The sequence below is a fragment of the Ahaetulla prasina genome, chromosome 3, assembly GCF_028640845.1.
Source record: "Ahaetulla prasina isolate Xishuangbanna chromosome 3, ASM2864084v1, whole genome shotgun sequence".
Classification (NCBI taxonomy): Eukaryota; Metazoa; Chordata; class Lepidosauria; order Squamata; family Colubridae; genus Ahaetulla; species Ahaetulla prasina.
Window position 1 is genome coordinate 37,070,118 of NC_080541.1, and position 20,545 is coordinate 37,090,662.

The 20,545-nt window shown below is 41.2% G+C and overlaps 1 protein-coding gene across 4 annotated transcripts in view; it reads right to left on the reverse strand.

Annotated features, from left to right (window-relative positions):
- WWP1 (WW domain containing E3 ubiquitin protein ligase 1) overlaps nt 1–20,545 on the reverse strand; it is a 75,898-nt gene that overhangs the window by 29,480 nt on the left and 25,873 nt on the right. For all 4 annotated transcript variants that reach the window (XM_058177249.1, XM_058177248.1, XM_058177251.1 and 1 more), the window contains exons 2-4: nt 8,539–8,629; nt 4,678–4,819; nt 3,406–3,530 (exon numbers count right to left, since the gene is read on the reverse strand). In XM_058177249.1, the coding sequence (XP_058033232.1) occupies nt 3,406–3,530; nt 4,678–4,819; nt 8,539–8,629 (358 nt within the window). The remainder of the gene's footprint in view (nt 1–3,405; nt 3,531–4,677; nt 4,820–8,538; nt 8,630–20,545) is intronic.

A 20,545-nucleotide genomic window follows, 5' to 3' on the forward strand; every position in this document is an offset into this window, starting at 1 on the left:
AACAACCAAAACTGACACTGGATTCGCACACATTTTTTCCTCACACCTATGGAAATTGCTTGTATCAGAATGTATCTGGATATATCTGTGTGTGCACGCACATGTGCGGACATAAACACTCACACCCACAGACACATATACAATATCGCCTTCAGAACAGCAAGTTTCATTACACTGGATGAGTTTCCTTTAATCCTTTTTAAAAAACTCTTATTTTGGAATAAATGGCAAAAGGGTGATTAGAACATTGGTATCTGAAAGTTATAAATGGACTAAGGAGCCAGATGGATTTGAAATAAATTTTGAAATTAAAAACAAGAATCCTTCCTGTGAATTTTTTAGAATTCTACTAAACATGAAGAGTATGAAATTAAGCATAACAAAAATTTCCATGAGAAATGTTGTTGATTAGAAAATATATATATAAGATGGGACTTTTGAAGTCTGGACACTAGAGGGAACCAAAATGAACTAAAGATTATAATTAAAGGAGAAGAGACCCACTAATAATCTCACTAATCTCACTAATCTCAGGGGTTGCCACAAAGAAGAGGGAGTCGGGCTGTTCTCCAAAGCACCTGAGGGTAGAACAAGAAGCAATAGGTGGAAACTGATCAAAGAAAAAAGCAACTTAGAACTAAGGAGAAATTTCCTGACAGTTAGAACAATTAATAAATGGAACGACTTGCTTGCAGAAGTTGTGAATGCTCCAACACTGGAAATTTTTAAGAAAATGTTGGATAACCATCTGACTGAGATGGTGTAGGGTTCCTGCCTAGGCAGGGGGTTGGACTAGAAGGCCTCCAAGGTCCCTTCCAACTCTGTTGTTATGTTATGTTATGTAATACAGAATAGGTCAAATACTCTACCTTTGAAACAATTCAAGATTATTTTAAAACAATGCACTCAGAAATTACTCTTAAGATTATCTGCTATCATATAACGGATTGAAAAGAGATTATAGAAAAATTACTTTTACTGGACAAGAGAGAGATTGATTAAAAATAACAGCTTAAAAATGATATGGAAAAAGATGTTACATAGAATTTACAAATGAAACTAGGTGATGTTTTAATAATTAAAAGGTATACACAAATAACAAACCTGAAGATGGACTTCAATATTTTTTTTCTTTTGGATTTACATATTAAGAGACATATTAAAGTTTTCAAGGGACAAAGAAAAAATGAAAAGAAATTAAGTTCTGGGATGCTATTTAAAGGGTTAAAAGATCAAGATTGTTAAAATCAAAGGGAAGGAGTACATGTATTTGATCAAGGTGAATGCTCCAACACTGGAAATTTTTAAGAAAATGTTGGATAACCATCTGACTGAGATGGTGTAGGGTTTCCTGCCCGGGCAGGGGGTTGGACTAGAAGGCCTCCAAGGTCCCTTCCAACTCTGATGTTATGTTATGTTATGTTATGTTAAAATATATAGGTTGTTGTTTCTGGTAACTCTTAATGGATTTTGCTCACTAGGACTGAATGACAATTAAATTTAAGTTTTAATTAAAACAAATGTAAGATTTGCTAGAGGACAAAAGATCATATATGGAAAGAAGAAATATTTTGTTATATTTTCAGAGAAAGTGACATTACTCATATGAAAATAAAGGAATTTAAAGTTGTTTTATTTAATTAAGGTTAAAATATGTATGGTGTTATTTCTGGAAACTTATTGGACTTCTGTTGATTACGGCTAAATATGTTTGTTTACAGATAAGAAATGACATATGGGAAGAAGAGATTTTTTGTTGAAGTATCAGGGAAGGTGATAAGTTTCTGAAAATGTTTCTATTTGTCGTGATGAAGGACAAGTCATTTCTTTATGTAACTGTTATTTTTTCTTTACTATAGTTTTCCTTTCTTTTTATTTTTTCTTTGCATTTTTTTTTAGTTTTATATATTTTTAAGTTTGTATTAGTGTTTTATCTTTGTATCCCTAAACATCAATGAAAATTATTATTAAAACTAGAAAAAAACAAGGACAAAAAAAGAAGAGCAAAATAAGGACAAGCAGTACACATTCTAACTGCTGACTATTTCTTCATTCAACTTCATTTGTGTTTTGTAAGCCTTTTATTTCCTGTTCACTTCACAGATAGTATACATCCCTACTTGTTAGGGGCTCATCCCATTAATTCTTCCACCATGCTCCTTTCCTATATTTGTTAAACCCCACCCACCTTACACTAATAAGCAATTAGTCAGAATGGCCAAACAATATTTTCAGGAAACACTCTTCACAATCAGTAATGATTCATAAGATGCCTTTTCAACTAGCTAGCACATACCCCTTCCGAATACACATCTTTTCTTCCAAATTTCTTACTGAACTCCACTGGCAATTCCTGTGGGCTCTCTTTTGTCATTGATCCTTAAATATTATTTAGTTCAGATTATACTTTTTAATGATTCCAGTATTGTCTGTCTGTCTGTCTATCTGTCTATCTTATCTATCTTACCACTCATCTCACAGTGCAAAATATACAACACAGTAAAACAAAAGGAAGTAAAAACAATTTTAAATATAAAAACAAATCAAAATTACAAAAGATTAAAACAAAGTAAAAAAAAGCCCCACAGGCTTAGAGAGGAAAGGTGGTTGTGGCTGCTATGGTACAAGCCATCTCCAGCCTACAACTTCTCCTTACCCGGATTCCATGCCAACTGGCATAGCCAGTTACAAGGCATTTCCTGAAGGCCAGACAGGGGTGGACCTCACCTCCTGCGACAAGATTTTCCAAAGAGCGGGGCCGTGGCAAAAAAGGCTTTACTCCTGGATCTTGCCAGCCATAATTCCTTGGCTGATGAGATAGATCTGCAGTAGACTTCTTCAGCCAGCATGAATATACAGAGGCAAAATGGCTCCTAAGATATCTTGGAGCTATGCCATTAAGGGTTTTAAAGATAATGACCAACACCTTTAATTGTACCCAGAAGCAAATCAGCAGCCAGTGCAGCTTGTGTAACATTGGGATTACATGTGCCACCCTAGGAGCCACTAAAACTATATGCTTGGCTGCATTCTGAACCAACTTAAGTTTCCAAAAAATACTCCAAGGGTAGCCCTATATATAGTGTGTTGCAATAATCCAAATAGGGAATGACCAGGGCATGAATGACTAAGTGCAGAACCCCATAATCCAAAAAAGGATGCAATTGGCACACAACCCAGGTTGTACAAAAGATCTCCTAGCCACAGCTGTCACCTCCTCTTCAAGCAGGAGTCCCAAGTCTAGCAGAACTCCCAAGTTGCTCACTGGATCTGCCCGGGGTAGTTCAGAGGGAATTATTATCACATAACATTTAGCATACCTATATTTAAGGCATAATGGGAGCATAAAGTACAGAATATTAAAAATAAACAAGATAAGTGGATTCTATGCAAACTTTAACTTACATCTTCTATTGTGAACTTCCAAAGCTTGTCTAAGATCTACAGTGGCTTTTCCTAATAAAGCATCAGCTTTTAAAGTATGATGGCTCCAAACTTTAAATTCCAAAGTGGTCTGTGGAGTCACATTCCTAGACAGAAACAAATTCCTTTTTAAAATTGGAAATACATTACTGCACATATTTAATAATCCCCAACATGAAAAGCAATAATTACTTTATTTGAATATTGTCTTTTGATTAGAAAGTAGCAAGTTTAGATAATATTATATCAACACAATTATAATACAGAATGAGTTCAATAATTAAAATGATTAAAATTAGGTCATATAATATATAAACTAAATCAGTGGTAGTCAACCTGGTCCTACTGCCCACTAGTGGGCGTTCCAGCTTTCATGGTGGGAGGTAGGGGTTTTGTCCGATACTGAAGCATTTTCTTATTTTTTAATTTGACTTTTAAAAAAAATTTCATAGCATTATTTAAACACATTTTCATTAGGTTTTCATAAAATTCCCCGTGACAATTTAAATTTCTGAAAATATACTATTTGTATCATCCGCACATAAGTTTAGTTCACGTTACATAAGTGAAACTAAACGGCACTATAGTGCGAACGTAAACAAAAGAGCCTCGTCTCAGAATAGCTCGCGCATCTTCCCCCACACCACCCAGCTGTAACAGACAAGCAAAGCTGGTAGCCGGCGCCCCCCCCCCGACCCAATCCACAATGCATAAGAGGCATGCGTAGATGACGATACACGGCACATTACTGTGGAACCAGTGGGCTGTTAGAAAATTTTACTACTAACAGAAATACAAAAATGGGCAGTAGGTATAAAAAGGTTGACTACCCCTGACCTAAATACCCCTACCCCTGACAATATTCAAACTGTCATAATATACTTTTCAAAGTAATCTCCATCTTCTGTTTATTTATGTTTCCACTTACCTGTATTTATTTCCCTTATGGATAGAAACAAGGCCAAATTATTGATGAAAATTTTATTTTCAAAAATGGGGATTAATTTGTGTTTCTTTCTTCATCCCAATAGTAGGTGAGACAATCTTGGATGCAATCCAAAACAGTATCTAATAGAATCTAACAGAGGAAGACTCTGTCTTCCATCATAACACAGTGACTAACTCCATAACACCAACTGTTTTTCCCTCGTCTTGTACATTAAAAAAAACTATTCTGATTAAGGGGTCTGGTACTTGCATATTTATTCTGGACGTTTGGGATAGAAATAGTTAATTACAAAATATTCTACTTACACTGTCAATTGTTCTTCCCATTTTGGATTTGAGGAACTGCCAGACTTAGATGTTTTCTTCACTTCATTGTCTGCTACTAGTTCTGTATAAATGGCAGCTAAACCAAAAAAGTTCTTTTTTCTTTTCAATTTGGCACTAGAAACTAAAAAAACAAACAAACTTAAAACTACTGGAAATAGATCTTTTTAGCAAATGACAATTAATTACAATGTCTCTATTCAAAACTAATGAATGGGGGAGCTTATTTTTACCACTATCTAGAAAATTCAGACCAGGTGCACATTTTGTGATTACAAACAGTATTTTACTGTACATTAAAATGGCCTAGAAGTACTCCAGTACTGTAATTCAGAAGATATTGACAATCAAAAGTCTTCCGCTTTCTTGCAAGAAAAATCCCTTGTATATATTCCAGCATGACAGTTGGGATTCTGAAACAATATCACACTTCACACTTCCTTTTTCATCTAGCTAAAAGAATCCATGTTAAAAAAAACACAAAAAAACAAAACCTGATAGATGAGTACTATTGGAAGGGTGTGATAACAAGAGTTAAACAGATCTATTTGAAGTTGTTCTTCACACTTCACTAGTAACAAACCAGTACACTAATATTAACTGTTCATCGCCTGAGTTATATTTTCACTGAAAATGGTTCCAGCTCCTTAAATAACCTTCTGATATGGAATGTTTTATAAAAGTTACTATAGCAACATGCTGACAGAGGTATTATGTAATCAAACAGCAAACTTTAAAATCTACAGATATAGTTTTCACTAATCCTATCAAGAACGTTTAACAATTCCTACTCCTGCTTAATCGATGTTTTGAAAGGTCTTAAATCTAGTTTTGTATAATATCACAAAAGCAAAAATGCTTACATGAAAGCTATACCTGAAGAACTGGTCTCTTATACCTAAAGATTATTATTTTACTTACTAAAGAAATAAAAGTACAGGTATTCCTTAATTTAGGACCACAACTGGGACTGAACTTGTGTCATGAAGCAACGTAGTTGTCACATAACCTCACTGCTTAGTGACACCACTTCCAGTAGTCACAAATAAGATTATAAATTGTAGACAATATTCGTAGCTTGGGTTGTAGATTTAGGTAGAAGTTTGTCCTCTGAGCTTGCTGTTGGATCCCGGACGTTTTGTTATCAAACTAGGTAACTTCTTCAGCGAGGGTTTTGGATGAAGTGACTTGTTCGTTTAAATAGGTCCTGGGTGATCGGTTAGTCTTGTAACTGTCCTGTTACCTAGTTTGATAACAAAACGTCTGCAAGTTAAGCAGCAAGCTCAGAGGATAAACCTCTGCTTAAACCAATTATGTGTGTTAGGCCTAACAAACCAATTATGTTTGTTAGGTAGGAAAATGATGTCATTAGATGAGAAGGATCACATCCTTCTTCCCTGCCACAATTGCATTCACTTCAGGATTTAGGAAGCATGCCTTTTCTGTGGCAGACCCTGCCCTATGGAATACCTTTCCCTGGTATGTAAGATCTGGCTTTCTTCCAAGCACTGGGATTGGGGTATATATCTGGTGGTGAAAGGAAAGTCCGATGCTGTAAAAGAGGACCAGAAGGCCTGGAGAAACATTGTCCATGGGGTCGCAATAGGTCGGGCACAACTTCGCAACTAACAACAACAAAAATGAGAGGTTTTAATGATGTCTGTTTGTGAAATCTTAACTTTGGTGCCAGGTTTTTAATGTTCATGATTTTAGGAGATGCTGTACAGTCATGTGAAAAAGAAAGCACACCCTCTTTGAATTCTACACTTTTCTTCTCAGGAAATAATAAAAATTATCTGGTCCTTAGCAGTGCTTAAAAGTAGGTAAATACAATCTCAGATGAAGAACACATGATATATTACACCATTTCATCATGGCTTCTCCATTTTGACTTTTTTTTTTTTTGTAAAATAAATGAGGATATGATGCAATAAGTCATGATGCAGTCCCACAAAGGATTTCCACACACATACATGCATGTGGAATGTATGTGGAAGGAAGAGAAATGGCATCCCTGCCAGTTTCCCGACTGATTTCCAGGAAAAGCTAACAGAGAAGATTATAAATGGCGATCAAATAATCATGAGGTGCCTGACAACTGGTCACAAGTGCAAATTGATTGCCAAGCACTCAGCTCACAATCATGTGGCCACCATGACATTTTACAACAACCAGAAGTCCTTTATCATTTGAATATACCTAAAGCTTACTTAGTTCTTTGAGATTTACTGTCTTCCCTGGGCTTAAGTATTTTGAGCTACTTTAGATTTCAAGGATCCTAAAACAGGTCAATGCAATGTTCTTGTTTCACAGAGATCATTATAGTTGTTTTACTGCCTGTACTGCCCTGGAACAGGTGCTTTATAGCCCATAAAATATTCCGACTTTAATAAAGCTTTGTAATGGATCCCCTTGATCACATGATCACATTTACTTCACAACAGTTTGCATTTATGACCGGTTGCCAAATATCTTGCAATCATTTGAAAGCCAATGGGGGAAGCCAGCAGAGAAGGCTGCAAGTCAAGGGGAGGTTGGGAAAGGAAGTGGGGGTCTGCTCCCTTAGCATACTGGAAGGAAAATCAGATCTGGCAAAAATGCTAGTGAACGCCATTATTCACATGATTGTTCTCCCCAATGGGACTGGGAAAAGACCCAGACCTCCCAGGTATGGTGGGCGGCCCAATCCCTCTTCCTTCCCTACCATGTCTTAGAGGTACAGGCCCCCTCTCCAACCCTCCACTTAATGACTCATGTATTCACTTACCAACTGCAACTGGGAGAGTTGGGATTGTGGTTGTTGAGCAAAACAACACATTGTTTAATGGCCACTTTGCTCAATCACAGAGATCCCAGGCCCGTGAGTGGCCATAGGACTATCAGAACAATACCTATAACTATAAAACTTTTTATAGGCAAGATTTGGTATTTAATTAAACTCCCAAAGCAGACCTTTCACTGAATTTACTCCCATCATATATTCCAAACTTCAATCAGCAACTGTAGCAATGTAAATAAATAGGAAGATACTGAGAGAAAGCTCAGAAAAGTCTAAGGTGATTAAAAACTATTTGAATGGTACAAAATTCAAGGAAGGAAAAGCAATTCTCCTCTTTCTTATCAACTACACGTAACCATCTGACTAAAGCCAAGGCACATGGAAGTTCAATAAAACTTGAAGGACCGTGATGTTATTTTATCCTAGTGTGTGATTATCTATTTTTAAAATAAACATTGTAATCCAATATAAATTCAAAAGAATGAAAATAATATGGTATAGGGTTTTCTGCTTAAGCAGGGGGTTGGACTAGAAGACCTCCAAGGTCCCTTCCAACTGTTCTGTTTTGTTCTGTTCTGTTCTGTTCCCGTTCCCTTCTATTCTATTCCTATTCTATTCAAATATTAGGGCACCACCAGGCATTCTTCTTTGCTCAAGCTAATAGGATATAATGTGGTATTTCTATTTTAAAAAGATAACATTGACATATAAAATATAATTGTAAATCTGCAAAGGATTAAATCTGTACTAGTCACTTCAGGAAGAGATATAATCAAACACAGATAAGAACAGTGCTTCTCAAATAGTGGGGTGCGCCCCCCAGGGGTGGGCGCGAGGCTCCGTAAAGGGGGGCGCATTTGACCTCGGCAAACACTGTCATAACAAGCTAATGATACTATTTACAATCGCGCGGGGGGCGCGAAAAATGTTTTCTTCTTCCTAGGGGGGCATGACAGAAAATAATTGAGAAGCACTGGATAAGAACAAGAGATAAAGTAGAATCTATTTTTATTTATCAATGGCAGGCAAATAATAAGACGCATCGTTTGTAGATTTTAACTTACTTGTTACTTGCATCTGTAGTCTTCCATTGTAGTTATTACTGCTTCCAGATGTTGGGGAGGCTGCAGCCATATCAGAGGATGCACTTTCAGCCTATTGAGGAAGACAAAATATTTGACTACATGTTCCCATTCTTCTACTAAAATTACAATCAGCTGATAATAATTTAATGAATCAAGTTTTGTACCTATAAACCAGGGGTCTCAAACTTAAGGCCCAGAGACCGGATCTGGCCCACGAGGTACTTAGATCTGGCCTGCGGGGCCGCCCTAGAAACAATGAAGGACCGGCCTGTGGTGCCTCTGCCAGCAAAAATGGAGCTCAGGAAGCCCTCCCGAGCTCCGTTTTCACTGGCAGATAGTTGCAAGAGGTCATCGCACCTGAAAACGGAGCTTGCAAGGGCTGTGCGCAGCCCTCCTGAGCTTTGTTTTCACAGGCAGAGAAATGTAGGAGGCCGTTGCAGCTGAAAACAGACCTTGGGAGCCCATTTTTGCTGGCAGAGCGCTTGGGCCACCACAGTGGCCCCCATTACAAGTGACGTTGAGTGGCCATGCCCACCCTGGCTCCTCAAATACAACCCTGATGCGGCCCTCAATGAAATCAAATTCCACACCCCAGCTATAACTCTATTATATTGATATTATATTCCTTGTAGTGCTTATCAATTTAAATCATGTTTACATAATTTTTTGAAATTATTGTCAAAAATGTTTATTTTTGTGTTTATGTTTTATTTTTAAGAAAATAAATAATAATTCTAATCTGATACTTCAGGTCTTCATCACTTAAGCAACCATTCAAAGTTACAATGGACCTCCCCAGAGGTGGAATTCCCTACGGATTCACAAATGTGAGTGCATGCGCCACCTTCCACACATGCTCAGCCTTCCACGCATGCTCTTTGCTTGCGCGCACAGCCACCAAAATGTGGCTAAATAGGATGTCATTACTTCCAGCGGGGCCTACCGGAGTTAGTGTTACCGGTTTGCCCAAACCAGACAGAACCAGCTGAATCCCACCACTGGACCTCCCCAGAGCTACTCATGACCTGTTTTTAAAGTTCAAATGCCCACGTGTACTCACATGATTGCATTTTGGACACCTGGCAACTGACTGACATTTATGGTCATTTACAGCATGTGATTTACAATCACATGACCCCAATTTTTGATTTATTTATTTTTTTGTCAGTTTCACTTCTAGTTTTTGGCAAAAAAAAAAAGTCCTTTGAGTATGATTCACTTAACTACTGCATTTGCTTAACAACCACAGTGTCTGCATAACAACCACTTCAAAAAAGGTTGTAAAATCAGATGAGATCACATGCTGACCCACTTAATAATGGCCACAATGTATGACCATAATTCCAGGTTTTATTAGTCCTAAATCAGGAATTACCTATACAGATGTAGTGGGGTAAAATCCAGCAGATTCTGGAAAACCAGTAGCAGAAATTTTGAGTAGTTTGGAGAACCGGCAAATACCACTTCTGGCTGGGCACAGAGTGGGGTGGGAATGGAGATTTTGCAACATCCTTCCCCCAGGAGTGGGGAGGAATGGGGATTTTGCAGTATCCTTCTCCTGGAGTGGGGTGAGAATGGAGATTTTGCAGTACTCTTCCCCTGCCATTCTCATCAAGCTATGCCCACCAAGCCACACCCACAGAACTGGTAGTAAAAAATTTGAATTTCACCATTGAGATGTGGCCAAAACTATTGGTACACCTCCATGTTTTCAAAAAATTATTGCAATTTGTCATGAAGTAAATTGAAACTTACAAAAGCAAATGGCATCCATTAATCTTTATTCAATACAGAAGTGTTACAGAGAAGACACTTCGATTTTGTTATATGATTTAACATATCCTTGTAAATAATAAAACAAATTTAAATAGTATGGACATAATTATTGTTATCCTTATGTAACATTTCATATCGTTTTGAGGCAATAACTGCAATGAGTGTACTTCTGAATAAGATTTTTATTTATTTATTTATTTATTTATTTATTTATCAAACTTCTATACCGCCCTTCTCCCGAAGGACTCAGGGCGGTGTACAGCCTTCATTTAAAACAATTAATATACATATTAAAATAACCACTAAAAAGCTTACCGTATATACTCGAATATAAGCCGATCCGAGTATAAGCCGAGGTCCCCAATTTTACCCCAAAAACTGGGGTAAACTGGGGACTCGAGTATAAGCCGAGGGTGGGAAATGAGGCACCTACCGGTTGGGGAAACCCTCCCTCCCTCAGCTGAGAAGGCTGGCGGCTCCCCCGCCCCGCCCTCTCACTGCACCGGCAGGGCTTCCGTCCGGTAAAATGTGAAAAAAAGAAAGAAAAAAAACTCGAGTATAAGCCGTATATACTCGAGTATAAGCCGAGGGGCTTTAAAAAAAAAAAAAACTCGAGTATAAGCCGTATAGACCCGAGTATAAGCCGAGGGGAAGTTTTTCAGCACAAAAAACGTGCTGAAAAACTCGGCTTATACTCGAGTATATACGGTATTCAATAAAAGGCCAAATTAAAACCGTCGATTGACCATAAAAATACCCAATAAAATTACCATTAAAAGTTTAAAATTTAAATTTAGAATTTAAAAAGTCAGGCCAGTCCTGCTTGTATAAATAAATAAGTTTTCAGTTCCCGGCGGAAGGTCCGAAGGTCAGGCAATTGGCGTAAACCGGGGGGAAGTTCGTTCCAGAGAGTAGGTGCTCCCACAGAGAAGGACCTTCCCCTGGGGGCCGCCAGCCGACACTGCTTGGCGGACGGCACCCTGAGAAGACCCTCTCTGTGAGAGCGTACGGGTCGGTGGGAGGCATGTGGAAACAGCAGGCGGTTTGAAGGTGGTAACCAAAACCTTGAACCTTATTTAATCAAATTTTTATACCGCCCTATCTCCCGAAGGACTCAGGGCGGTTTACAGGCCAATAAAATACAAATGTCATACAAGATAAAAAACTAATTAAAAAACTTATTTAAATAGGCCAAGGTTAAAAGTACAATTAAAATAATAAAACCCCATTTCCTAAAAATAATTAACCCCAGTTAAAATTTAGTAAAAGTTTTAATCCAGTCCCGCTTGGATAAATAAATGCGTTTTCAGCTCACGGCGAAAGGTCCGAAGATCAGGCACTTGGCGTAAACCAGGGGGAAGTTCGTTCCAAAGCGTAGGAGCTCCCACAGAGAAGGCCCTACCCCTGGGGGCCGCCAGCCGACATTGTTTGGCGGACGGCACCCTGAGAAGGCCCTCTCTGTGTGAGCGTACGGGTCGGTGGGAGGCATGAGGTAACAGCAGGCGGTCCCGTAAGTACCCGGGTCCTAAGCCATGGAGCGCTTTAAAGGTGGTAACCAAAATCTTAAAGCGCACCCGAAAGACCACAGGAAGCCAGTGCAGACTGCGATGTAGCGGTGTTACATGGGAGCAACGAGTAGCTCCCGTTACTACTCGCGCAGCTGCATTCTGGACTAGCTGCAGCCTCTGGGTGCACTTCAAGGGCAGCCCCATGTAGAGAGCATTGCAATAATCCAAACGAGATGTAACCAGAGCATGAGTGACCGTACATAAGGCATCCCGGTCAAGGAAGGGGCGCAACTGGCAAACCAAGCGAACTTGGTAGAAAGCCCTCCTGGAGACGGCTGCCAGATGATCATCGAACGACAGCCGTCCATCCAGGAGGACACCCAAGTTGCGCACCCTTTCCATTGGGGCCAGTAACTCGCCCCCAACAGCCAGCCGCAGTTGCAGCTGACTATACCGGGGTGCCGGCATCCACAGCCACTCCGTCTTGGAGGGATTGAGCTTGAGTCTGTTTCTCCCCATCCAGACCCGTACGGCTTCCAAGCACCGGGACAGCACTTCGACAGCTTCGTTGGGATGGTCCAGGGTGGAAAAGTACAGCTGAGTGTCGTCAGTGTACAGATGGTAACTCACCCCGAAACCACTGATGACCTCACCCAGCGGCTTCATATAGATGTTGAACAGGAGGGGCGAGAGAATCGACCCCTGAGGCACCCCACAAGTAAGGCACCTCGCGGACGATCTCTGCCCCCCTGTCAACACCGTCTGCGACCGGTCGGCGAGATAGGAGGAGAACCACCGATAAACGGTGCCTCCCACTCCCAAACTCGCCAACCGGTGCAGCAGGATACCATGGTCGATGGTATCAAAAGCCGCTGAGAGATCTAAAAGGACCAGGGCAGAGGAACAACCCCTATCCCTGGCCCTCCAGAGGTCATCCACCAACGCGACCAAAGCTGTCTCCGTACTGTGACCGGACCGGAAGCTGGACTGGAACGGGTCTAGATAGATAGCTTCATCCAGGTGCTGGGGAAGCTGCCAGGCAACCACATTCTCTACAACCTTCGCAACGAAGCAAAGGTTGGAGACTGGACGGTAATTCCCTAAAATAGCTGGATCCAGGGAAGGCTTCTTGAGGAGGGGTCTCACCACCGCCTCTTTCAAGGCAGCGGGGAAAACCCCTTCCAACAATGAAGCATTTATAATTCCCCGGAGCCAGCCTTGTGTCATCTCCTGAGTAGCCAGTACTAACCAGGAGGGGCAAGGATCCAGTAAACATGTAGTTGCGTGTAACCTACCCAGCAACCTGTCCACATCCTCGGGAGCCACAGAATCAAACTCATCCCAAACCACCTCAACAAGACGAGGCTCCGTCATCTCGCTTGGATCATCGCAATTTTGGTCCAGGCTATCCCGAAGCTGAACGATTTTATCGTATAGATAACCGTTAAACTCCTCAGCACGTCCCTGCAAGGGTTCATTCCGTCCCTCCTGATGAAGGAGGGAACGGGCCACCCGAAACAAGGCGGCCGGGCGGTTATCTGCCGATGCAATGAGGGTGGAAATGTAAGAACGTTTCGCCTCCCTCATTGCCACTAGGTAGGTCTTAGTAAAAGACCTCACTAGTGTCCGATCAGCCTCGGAACGGCTCGACCTCCAGGTGCTCTCTAGGCGTCTTCTCCGGCGTTTCATCTCCCTCAGCTCCTCGGAAAACCAAGGAGCCAATTGAGATCTCCGCCGGGTCAGAGGTGCAAAGGCACGACACAGTCCAAAGCCCCAGCCGCGGCCCGTTCCCAGGCCGCAACTAGTTCTTCAGTCGTGCCGTGGGCAAGATCCTCGGGAAACGGCCCAAGCTCCGTCCGGAACCTCTCGGGGTCCATCAGGTGCCTGGGACGGAACCAACGCATTGGCTCCGTCTCCCTGCAGTGGTGAGTGGCGGTCCGAAAGTCTAGGCGAAGAAGAAAATGATCTGACCATGACACCGGTTCCATCACTAAATCTCCTAAAACCAGATCATTAAACCACTGTCCAGAGATAAAAATCAAATCTAGTGCGCCTCCCCCAATGTGTGTAGGGCCATCATTTACTTGAACCAGGTCCAAGGCCGTCATGGAAGCCTGGAACTCCTGAAACACCGTTGATGACAAGCCGGCCGATGGCAGGTTGAAATCCCCCATGACCAAAAGTCTGGGGATCTCCACCACCATCCCGGCAAGCACCTCTAGTAGCTCAGGCAGGGCTTTAGTCACGCAGCAAGGAGCCAGGTACGCGATCAACAGACCCATCTGATTCCTATGGCCCCACTTCACAAGGAGGGATTCACAACCAGCTATCTGAGGCACAGTGGACTCCCTCTGCTCTAGGCATTCTTTAATCACAACCGCCACCCCGCCACCCCTACCTTGGGCCCTCAGCTGATGGAATGCACGGAAACCTGGAGGGCACAACTCAACCAGGGGCACACACCCCTCTGTGCCCAACCAGGTCTCCATAATGCCCATAAAGTCCGCGGACTCCCTCTGAATGAGGTCACAAATCAAGGGAGCCTTATTAGCCACGGACCGGGCATTGCACAGCATCAGCCGAAGACCCAAGCCCTGAGGATCCTGACCATCTGGGGAACGAGTAAGGACTGAGGGGCCGGAGCACGTGATCGCATTTAAACATCGAACACGTGCTCCCAAAGGATGATACGGCCCCTTGCCTCCGCCATATCTGCCTCTCCCACTTACCGTACAGATGGAATGACACTCTACGCTCTGAACACTCCCCTCCCCCCCTGACTTTGGACCAACTAAATTAATGCCGTGAGCACGCGCTGGGACTGGACATACCCTCCCCGACGGGTTTCCCCCAACACCCGTTCTAACCCTCCCTCCCCTTAAAAATTCCCTATTTAAAAACCCCCAAAGGCTCTTTTTCGACGCATGCCACCTCTGTGGGTCCCAAAACCCGTCATTGAGGCCGGCCCTTGGCAACAGAGCGGGCCATTCCTGCGAGGCGGGGGCACCTCGCAGGCGCAAGAGTTCACGTGCAGAGTAATGCATAGAAGCAATAAGAATCGACGAAAGATGATAGAATGGTAAAATCCCAGGTTGGCAGAACAGTCATACATGATGGAACCTCCAATGGATGTCCGGTTAACAGATGAAATAAATAACGGCTGGAACATGATGACAAAGATGATAAACCCAAAAGGAAATAGACAGATAGCGTCCATGGTAATAATCCATAGATAGAGTCCTTGCAACAGATCTAATAAATCAAGGAAATACAACCAATCTGTCCATAATCCAGTCCAGCGGTCCATTGGCAAGACGGGTGGCATTACCGTCCCCACCATCAATGCCCATCATTACTTCCACCTCCGAAGCCTACCGCGTTGCCCCCTCCGCCAACTGCTCTGAAAGTAGGCTGCTCCAGGCCAAAGGCCTGTCCACAGCCAGCTACTGACTCCAAACGGCCACAGATCCCAATGTGGCAAGGGGCCAGCTCGGAACATCAAGGTGAAAAAAAAAGACCAGGCAGAGAAGGTGACCATAGGCCGGGGATAATCCATCACCCCTTCAGCATTCGAAAATCAGGGGGAGGGCAAACAGCTATAAGCTGGGGAACAATCCTTCGCCCCTTCGATCTCCAAAAGTCAGGGGGGGGCAGGCCTTTAAAATAGGACGCGGATGGCAAGCGCCAGATGGAAGCGCCATTAGAAAAGGAGAAAGAAACCGCGGCCACGCCTCGAGGCCTTGTCTCGGGCCTCACCTCTTGCCGTGGCCTTGCCTCGCTTCATGCCGATGGAAATGCATGTGTTGTGACCCAGGTTCCTGGACCCGGACTCCTGGACTCGGATGATTCAGAAAGTGAGGGAGAAGACCTGGCCAGCCCTGCTTCTCTTGAGCCCTTTCCCTCCCTGGCACCCACTCAAAGGGATGGGGAGGGGCCGGCACAGCCTGATTCCATGGAGCCTCCTTCTGATTTGGCAACGCCCCAAGAACAGTTTTGGAGCGATGCAAGGTCACGTAGACGTAATCGCCGTGCGCAGCAGCGGAAGAGTTGGGACAAAGCCAAGTCATAATTGTCATGCAGTGACATCTGCAGAGACTATAAATAGGAGGCGGGACTTCCTGGTTTTTTGTCTTGGACAAAGTAATGAGTTGGCGCGAGCTAATGAATTGGCGCGAGCTAACTATTTCAATGGAGGGAAGAATATATTCGTGAGTAATTCTGGCCTTATCTATAATTTCCTCGTTATCTCCAGAAACTTGGCAGGCCCGTGGGTAGACGTGGCCAGGACATGTATCTATGTAAATAAAAGGGAAAAAAAAGGAAGGCCTCTGACAGACTCTTTGCTGGGAGTATTGGGGGAAGGGAAACAGAACAGCATGACTTCGGAAGATGGAACGCCTCACAGCCCGCCTAAGTCTCACCGTGCGCTATAAAGCGCCGATGGACAGGGCAGGGTGAGGCTGAAGCCGAAGCCGACACCAACGCTGCACAGCGGGCCTCCTCTGCGCCCCGAAAATGGCTGCCATTATCTGACCGCCGCTCTCCTCACAGCCCTCACTCTCGGCGGCCGCAAACCCGAGAGGTCGAAAAACTTCTCCTGCGGTCGCCGGGCAGATAATCCAACGGGCCAGGGGATCGGAGCGGCTCAGTAGGTCACCCGAAAGCTGCCATCCTGCAAAAATCGTCCATCACCGGCTCTACTCCCTCCAGCAAAACGCCATCCTCGCGCATGTCTGGAATGATGGTCTAAAGTCTACAAAGAGGACCCTTGCATAGGTCTTTGGAGACTCAAGGTGTTGTAGGATGTAGTGCAGAGCCATATTAAGAGCATCATCTGTTGATCTATTTGCTCGGTATGCAAATTGCAAGGGGTCTAACAGCAGATCCGTGATGGTTTTCAAGTAGGAAAGCACTAGCCTTTCAAAGGTTTTCATGACTAAGATGTTAAAGCATCTGGTCTGTAGTCGTTCAGTTCCTTGATGATGGGCTTCTTTGGCACTGGGATGATGGTAGAGCATTAAAAAAGACACTGTCATAAAAATCTATGCCTTGTCAACATGCATTTTTGGCAAACTGCAATCTGGCTGTTTTGTGCCAATCTTTAAGAAGTAGGATATTGTACAGTGGACACCACTTTCAGTCAGACAGTGTTTGACAGTGTAACGTGATATTGTTGTAACTTGATCTTACAGATCAGCCAGGATGTGTTTTGCAATTTTCCCTGGTTCTTTCTCTACCATTCAAACTTTCCTTCTGTTCAATCCATAGTCAACTTTTATCTTATGGCCATATTTAGGGAGGTTGGCTTTGGTTCCAGGGATCTTAAGCTCCATTTAACATTGGCAATCACGGTCACAAGAACATGAAGTTCTTTGAAGATGTTTTGTAATCTTTACCATGCTTGGCTATTACCTTTTTCCTTTCATCCTCAGTCAAATCACAGCTTTTCCTTCTTTTGTCATGTTTACTGTGTTGCACACAATGATACAAATATCTGAGTACTTTTCTCCAAATTGGCTGAGTGATTAATTATGAGACTTAATATGACAGTAATTAAAGTGAATAGTCTGCTTCAGAGATCACTAAAATCCAATAACAGTTTAATATCTAAGGATGAAAATAATTATGTCCATGCCATTTTTATTTGTTTTATTTACAAGAATATGTTAACTCATGTTAACAAGAATATGTTAACATGTTTACAAGAATATGTTAACTCAAAAGCAAAGTGTCTGCACTATAGAACAAAGAAAGGTGGAGGCCATTTATCTGTTTAAGTTTCAATTTATTTCATGGCAAATTGTGAAAAAATTAAGGTATCAATACTTTTAATCACATCTGCAAAATAGTTATTTCTGCTTTCATAGTTTTAGTTGTTAGTAGGCCCAATAAATTCATGTCTGTAACAAAGCACTTAAAGAGCATGCAAGATGTCATGATTAGGAAACTGATTTATCAACAGGGAGACTCAGGTTCAAGTCTATCCTCAACCACAGAAACTCATTGGATGACTTTTGTCAATCATTCTCTTTCAACCCAACTCATCTCATAAGTTTGCTTTGTAGGGATAAGAAATTAAAATGATTCCCCTAAAAGCCACCTTTAGTTCTTGAAAGAAAATTGTAACTTAACTTTAACTGATTAAACTTTAAATTTAATTAATAAATAAGCACTACTACATAGATAGTATTATTTCAAAATGTATTTATTTATATCTTGTCTTTATTGTTTTTTATAAATAATTCAAAGTGATAAACTTGCCTAATACTTTTTCCTCCTCCTATTTTCCCCACAACAACAATCCTGTGAGGTAAGTTGGGTTGAAACTGGCCCGAGCTCACCAGCTGGCTTTCATGCCTCAGGCTGAATTAGAACACACAGTCTACTGGTTTCTTGGGCAGCACCTTAGCCACTAGATCAAACTGGCTCTATATAAAGTCATGTAATTATAATATAAAATATAGTTATGTATTATAATTAATTAATTTACAAATTTATTTTGACCTCACAAGCTATTAAGGAAAAATGGCTAATGGCCATCAGGAGAATATGTTCTGGTTCTTTCTACAAATATACAAATATAAATATAAGGCATGCATAAGAGCACCAGAGTGCCTACCGTCCCTGTCCTAATGTTTCCCTTTAACTATATTCATTTTATGTATTAAATTAAATTAAATAAATAAATAAATATGTAATCATATAATACTAAGTAAATTTAAAAAACAAATATGGGCAATAATCTGCTGATAATTCTTTTAGGTGAGAGAAAGATAAAGAGACAAATTAAATTATTTCAGAAATTTTGCTAAACGCTTGTATAAACTATACAATAAAACAGGCAGTTTTATTAGAACAAAAGATTTTGCTTAATTGTCAACATAAGAAAATAAATCAGTTTGGTCCAGTGGTTAAAGCACCAAATTAGAAAGGAAGAGACATGAGTTCAGACTGCTAAGACAGTCTGTTATTAACACAGCTGCCTGCAATTACTGCAGGTTCTAGTCCCACCAGGCCCAAGGTTGACTCAGCCTTCCATCCCTTATAAGGTAGGTAAAATGAGGACCCAGATTGTTGGGGGCAATAAGTTGACTTTGTATATAAATATACAAATAGGATGAAGACTATTGCTAACATAGTGTAAGCCGCCCTGAGTCTTCGGAGAAGGGTGGGATATAAATGCAATAAAAAGAAAGAAAGTTCAAGTCCTGCTTTGGTCGAAAAAGCCAGCTGGATGACATTGGGTCAGTCACTCTCTCTCAGCCCAACTCAACTCACAAGGATGTTGTTGTGGGGAAAATAGGAAGAAGGTGAGTTGGATATGTTTCTTGGTTTTAAGATTGTGATGCTGGTAGGGGCAAATCAGCACCTTAACATCTCTCAAATATACAAGTTATTAAAGTTTGTGAACTCTTTTGAATTTTTAATATTTCTGCATAAATATGATCTAAAAGATGTCTATTTTCCACCCATTGTAAAACTAAATCAAAGAGAACTTATTCTTATAATGTTGACATCTGTCATTTACCTATTGCTTCCAATTAATGAAAAAGTTATGGAGATAATGTGGCTATGAAGACATTAGATATAATCATAAATCTGTGGAAAACATAAAACTAAACTGGAGATAATCTGTTAGCACAATTCTTTTACATAGCAGAATCAACTCTAATAGCTCTTAAAGTGATCTTGTACTAAGTAAAATAAATCACAATCTGAAAGTCTTCTTTCCTACACATCTTCAATACAATTAACATCTGATTGCAGCTAATCATTTCAGGTCCTCTACCCTATCATACCAGAAAACATTTGCTTTCTGTTAAGAACAATAGCACAAACAGGCAGGGGTATTATAAACAGCTTTTCAGGCAGATTGATGTGATCTAGGAAATTTATGCAGGTGGAATATAAATAGCAAAACAGTAAGTCACTTATTCAATGTTAATAGTCCAACATATTACAGAAGTCTCTCTTATGCCTACTTTGTCCTTTGTAATACTGCAGGGAAGGTAGACAAGAGTACCTTTGCACTGTGAATTTGCCTGTGTTTTAGAGGAACCTGAAACTTTAGCCAACATGTTCCATCAATGCCCTTTCAATAATAACTTGTTCCCTGCCTTCGTAACTTTATCTGTTAAAATGTCCTCTGACAATGACTTTTGTTTGCTTTATATTATCAGATTGTACATATGTAATATTTAAGAAACCAGTTGAAAACAGACTTGAACAGCTGAATTTTTTTTACTGCTACCACTGCTTTATACAGAAAGGGTATATAAATAAAAAATATGGTTTTTATTGTTTTATGTCTTGTTGCTATGTAACTGGTCACTGACTGCAATAAAGTTATACATAAAGAATAATATTTGATTGCTGTTATCAGCGTTCCTGAAAAGATATTTTTTGTTTGTCTTCCCAATATTCACCTAGTAGATTTCCTGTAACTGTTGACTAGACTGGTACCAGAACTTGGCCTTCCCTGATTTTGCTTTGTCATTAACAACAACAAAAAAGTCTGTATGAAATGTATGCTAACCAATTTATCTCAAACAAAGGATTTACAGATAGTTCTTGATTTACAACCATTCAAAGTTCTGATGACTTGAAAAAGGGACTTACAACCTGGATCCGAAGTTCCAACAATCAGATCCCCTCTGCAGTCAAATGATTGCATTTGGGGCACTCAGCAACAACAGCCTCAT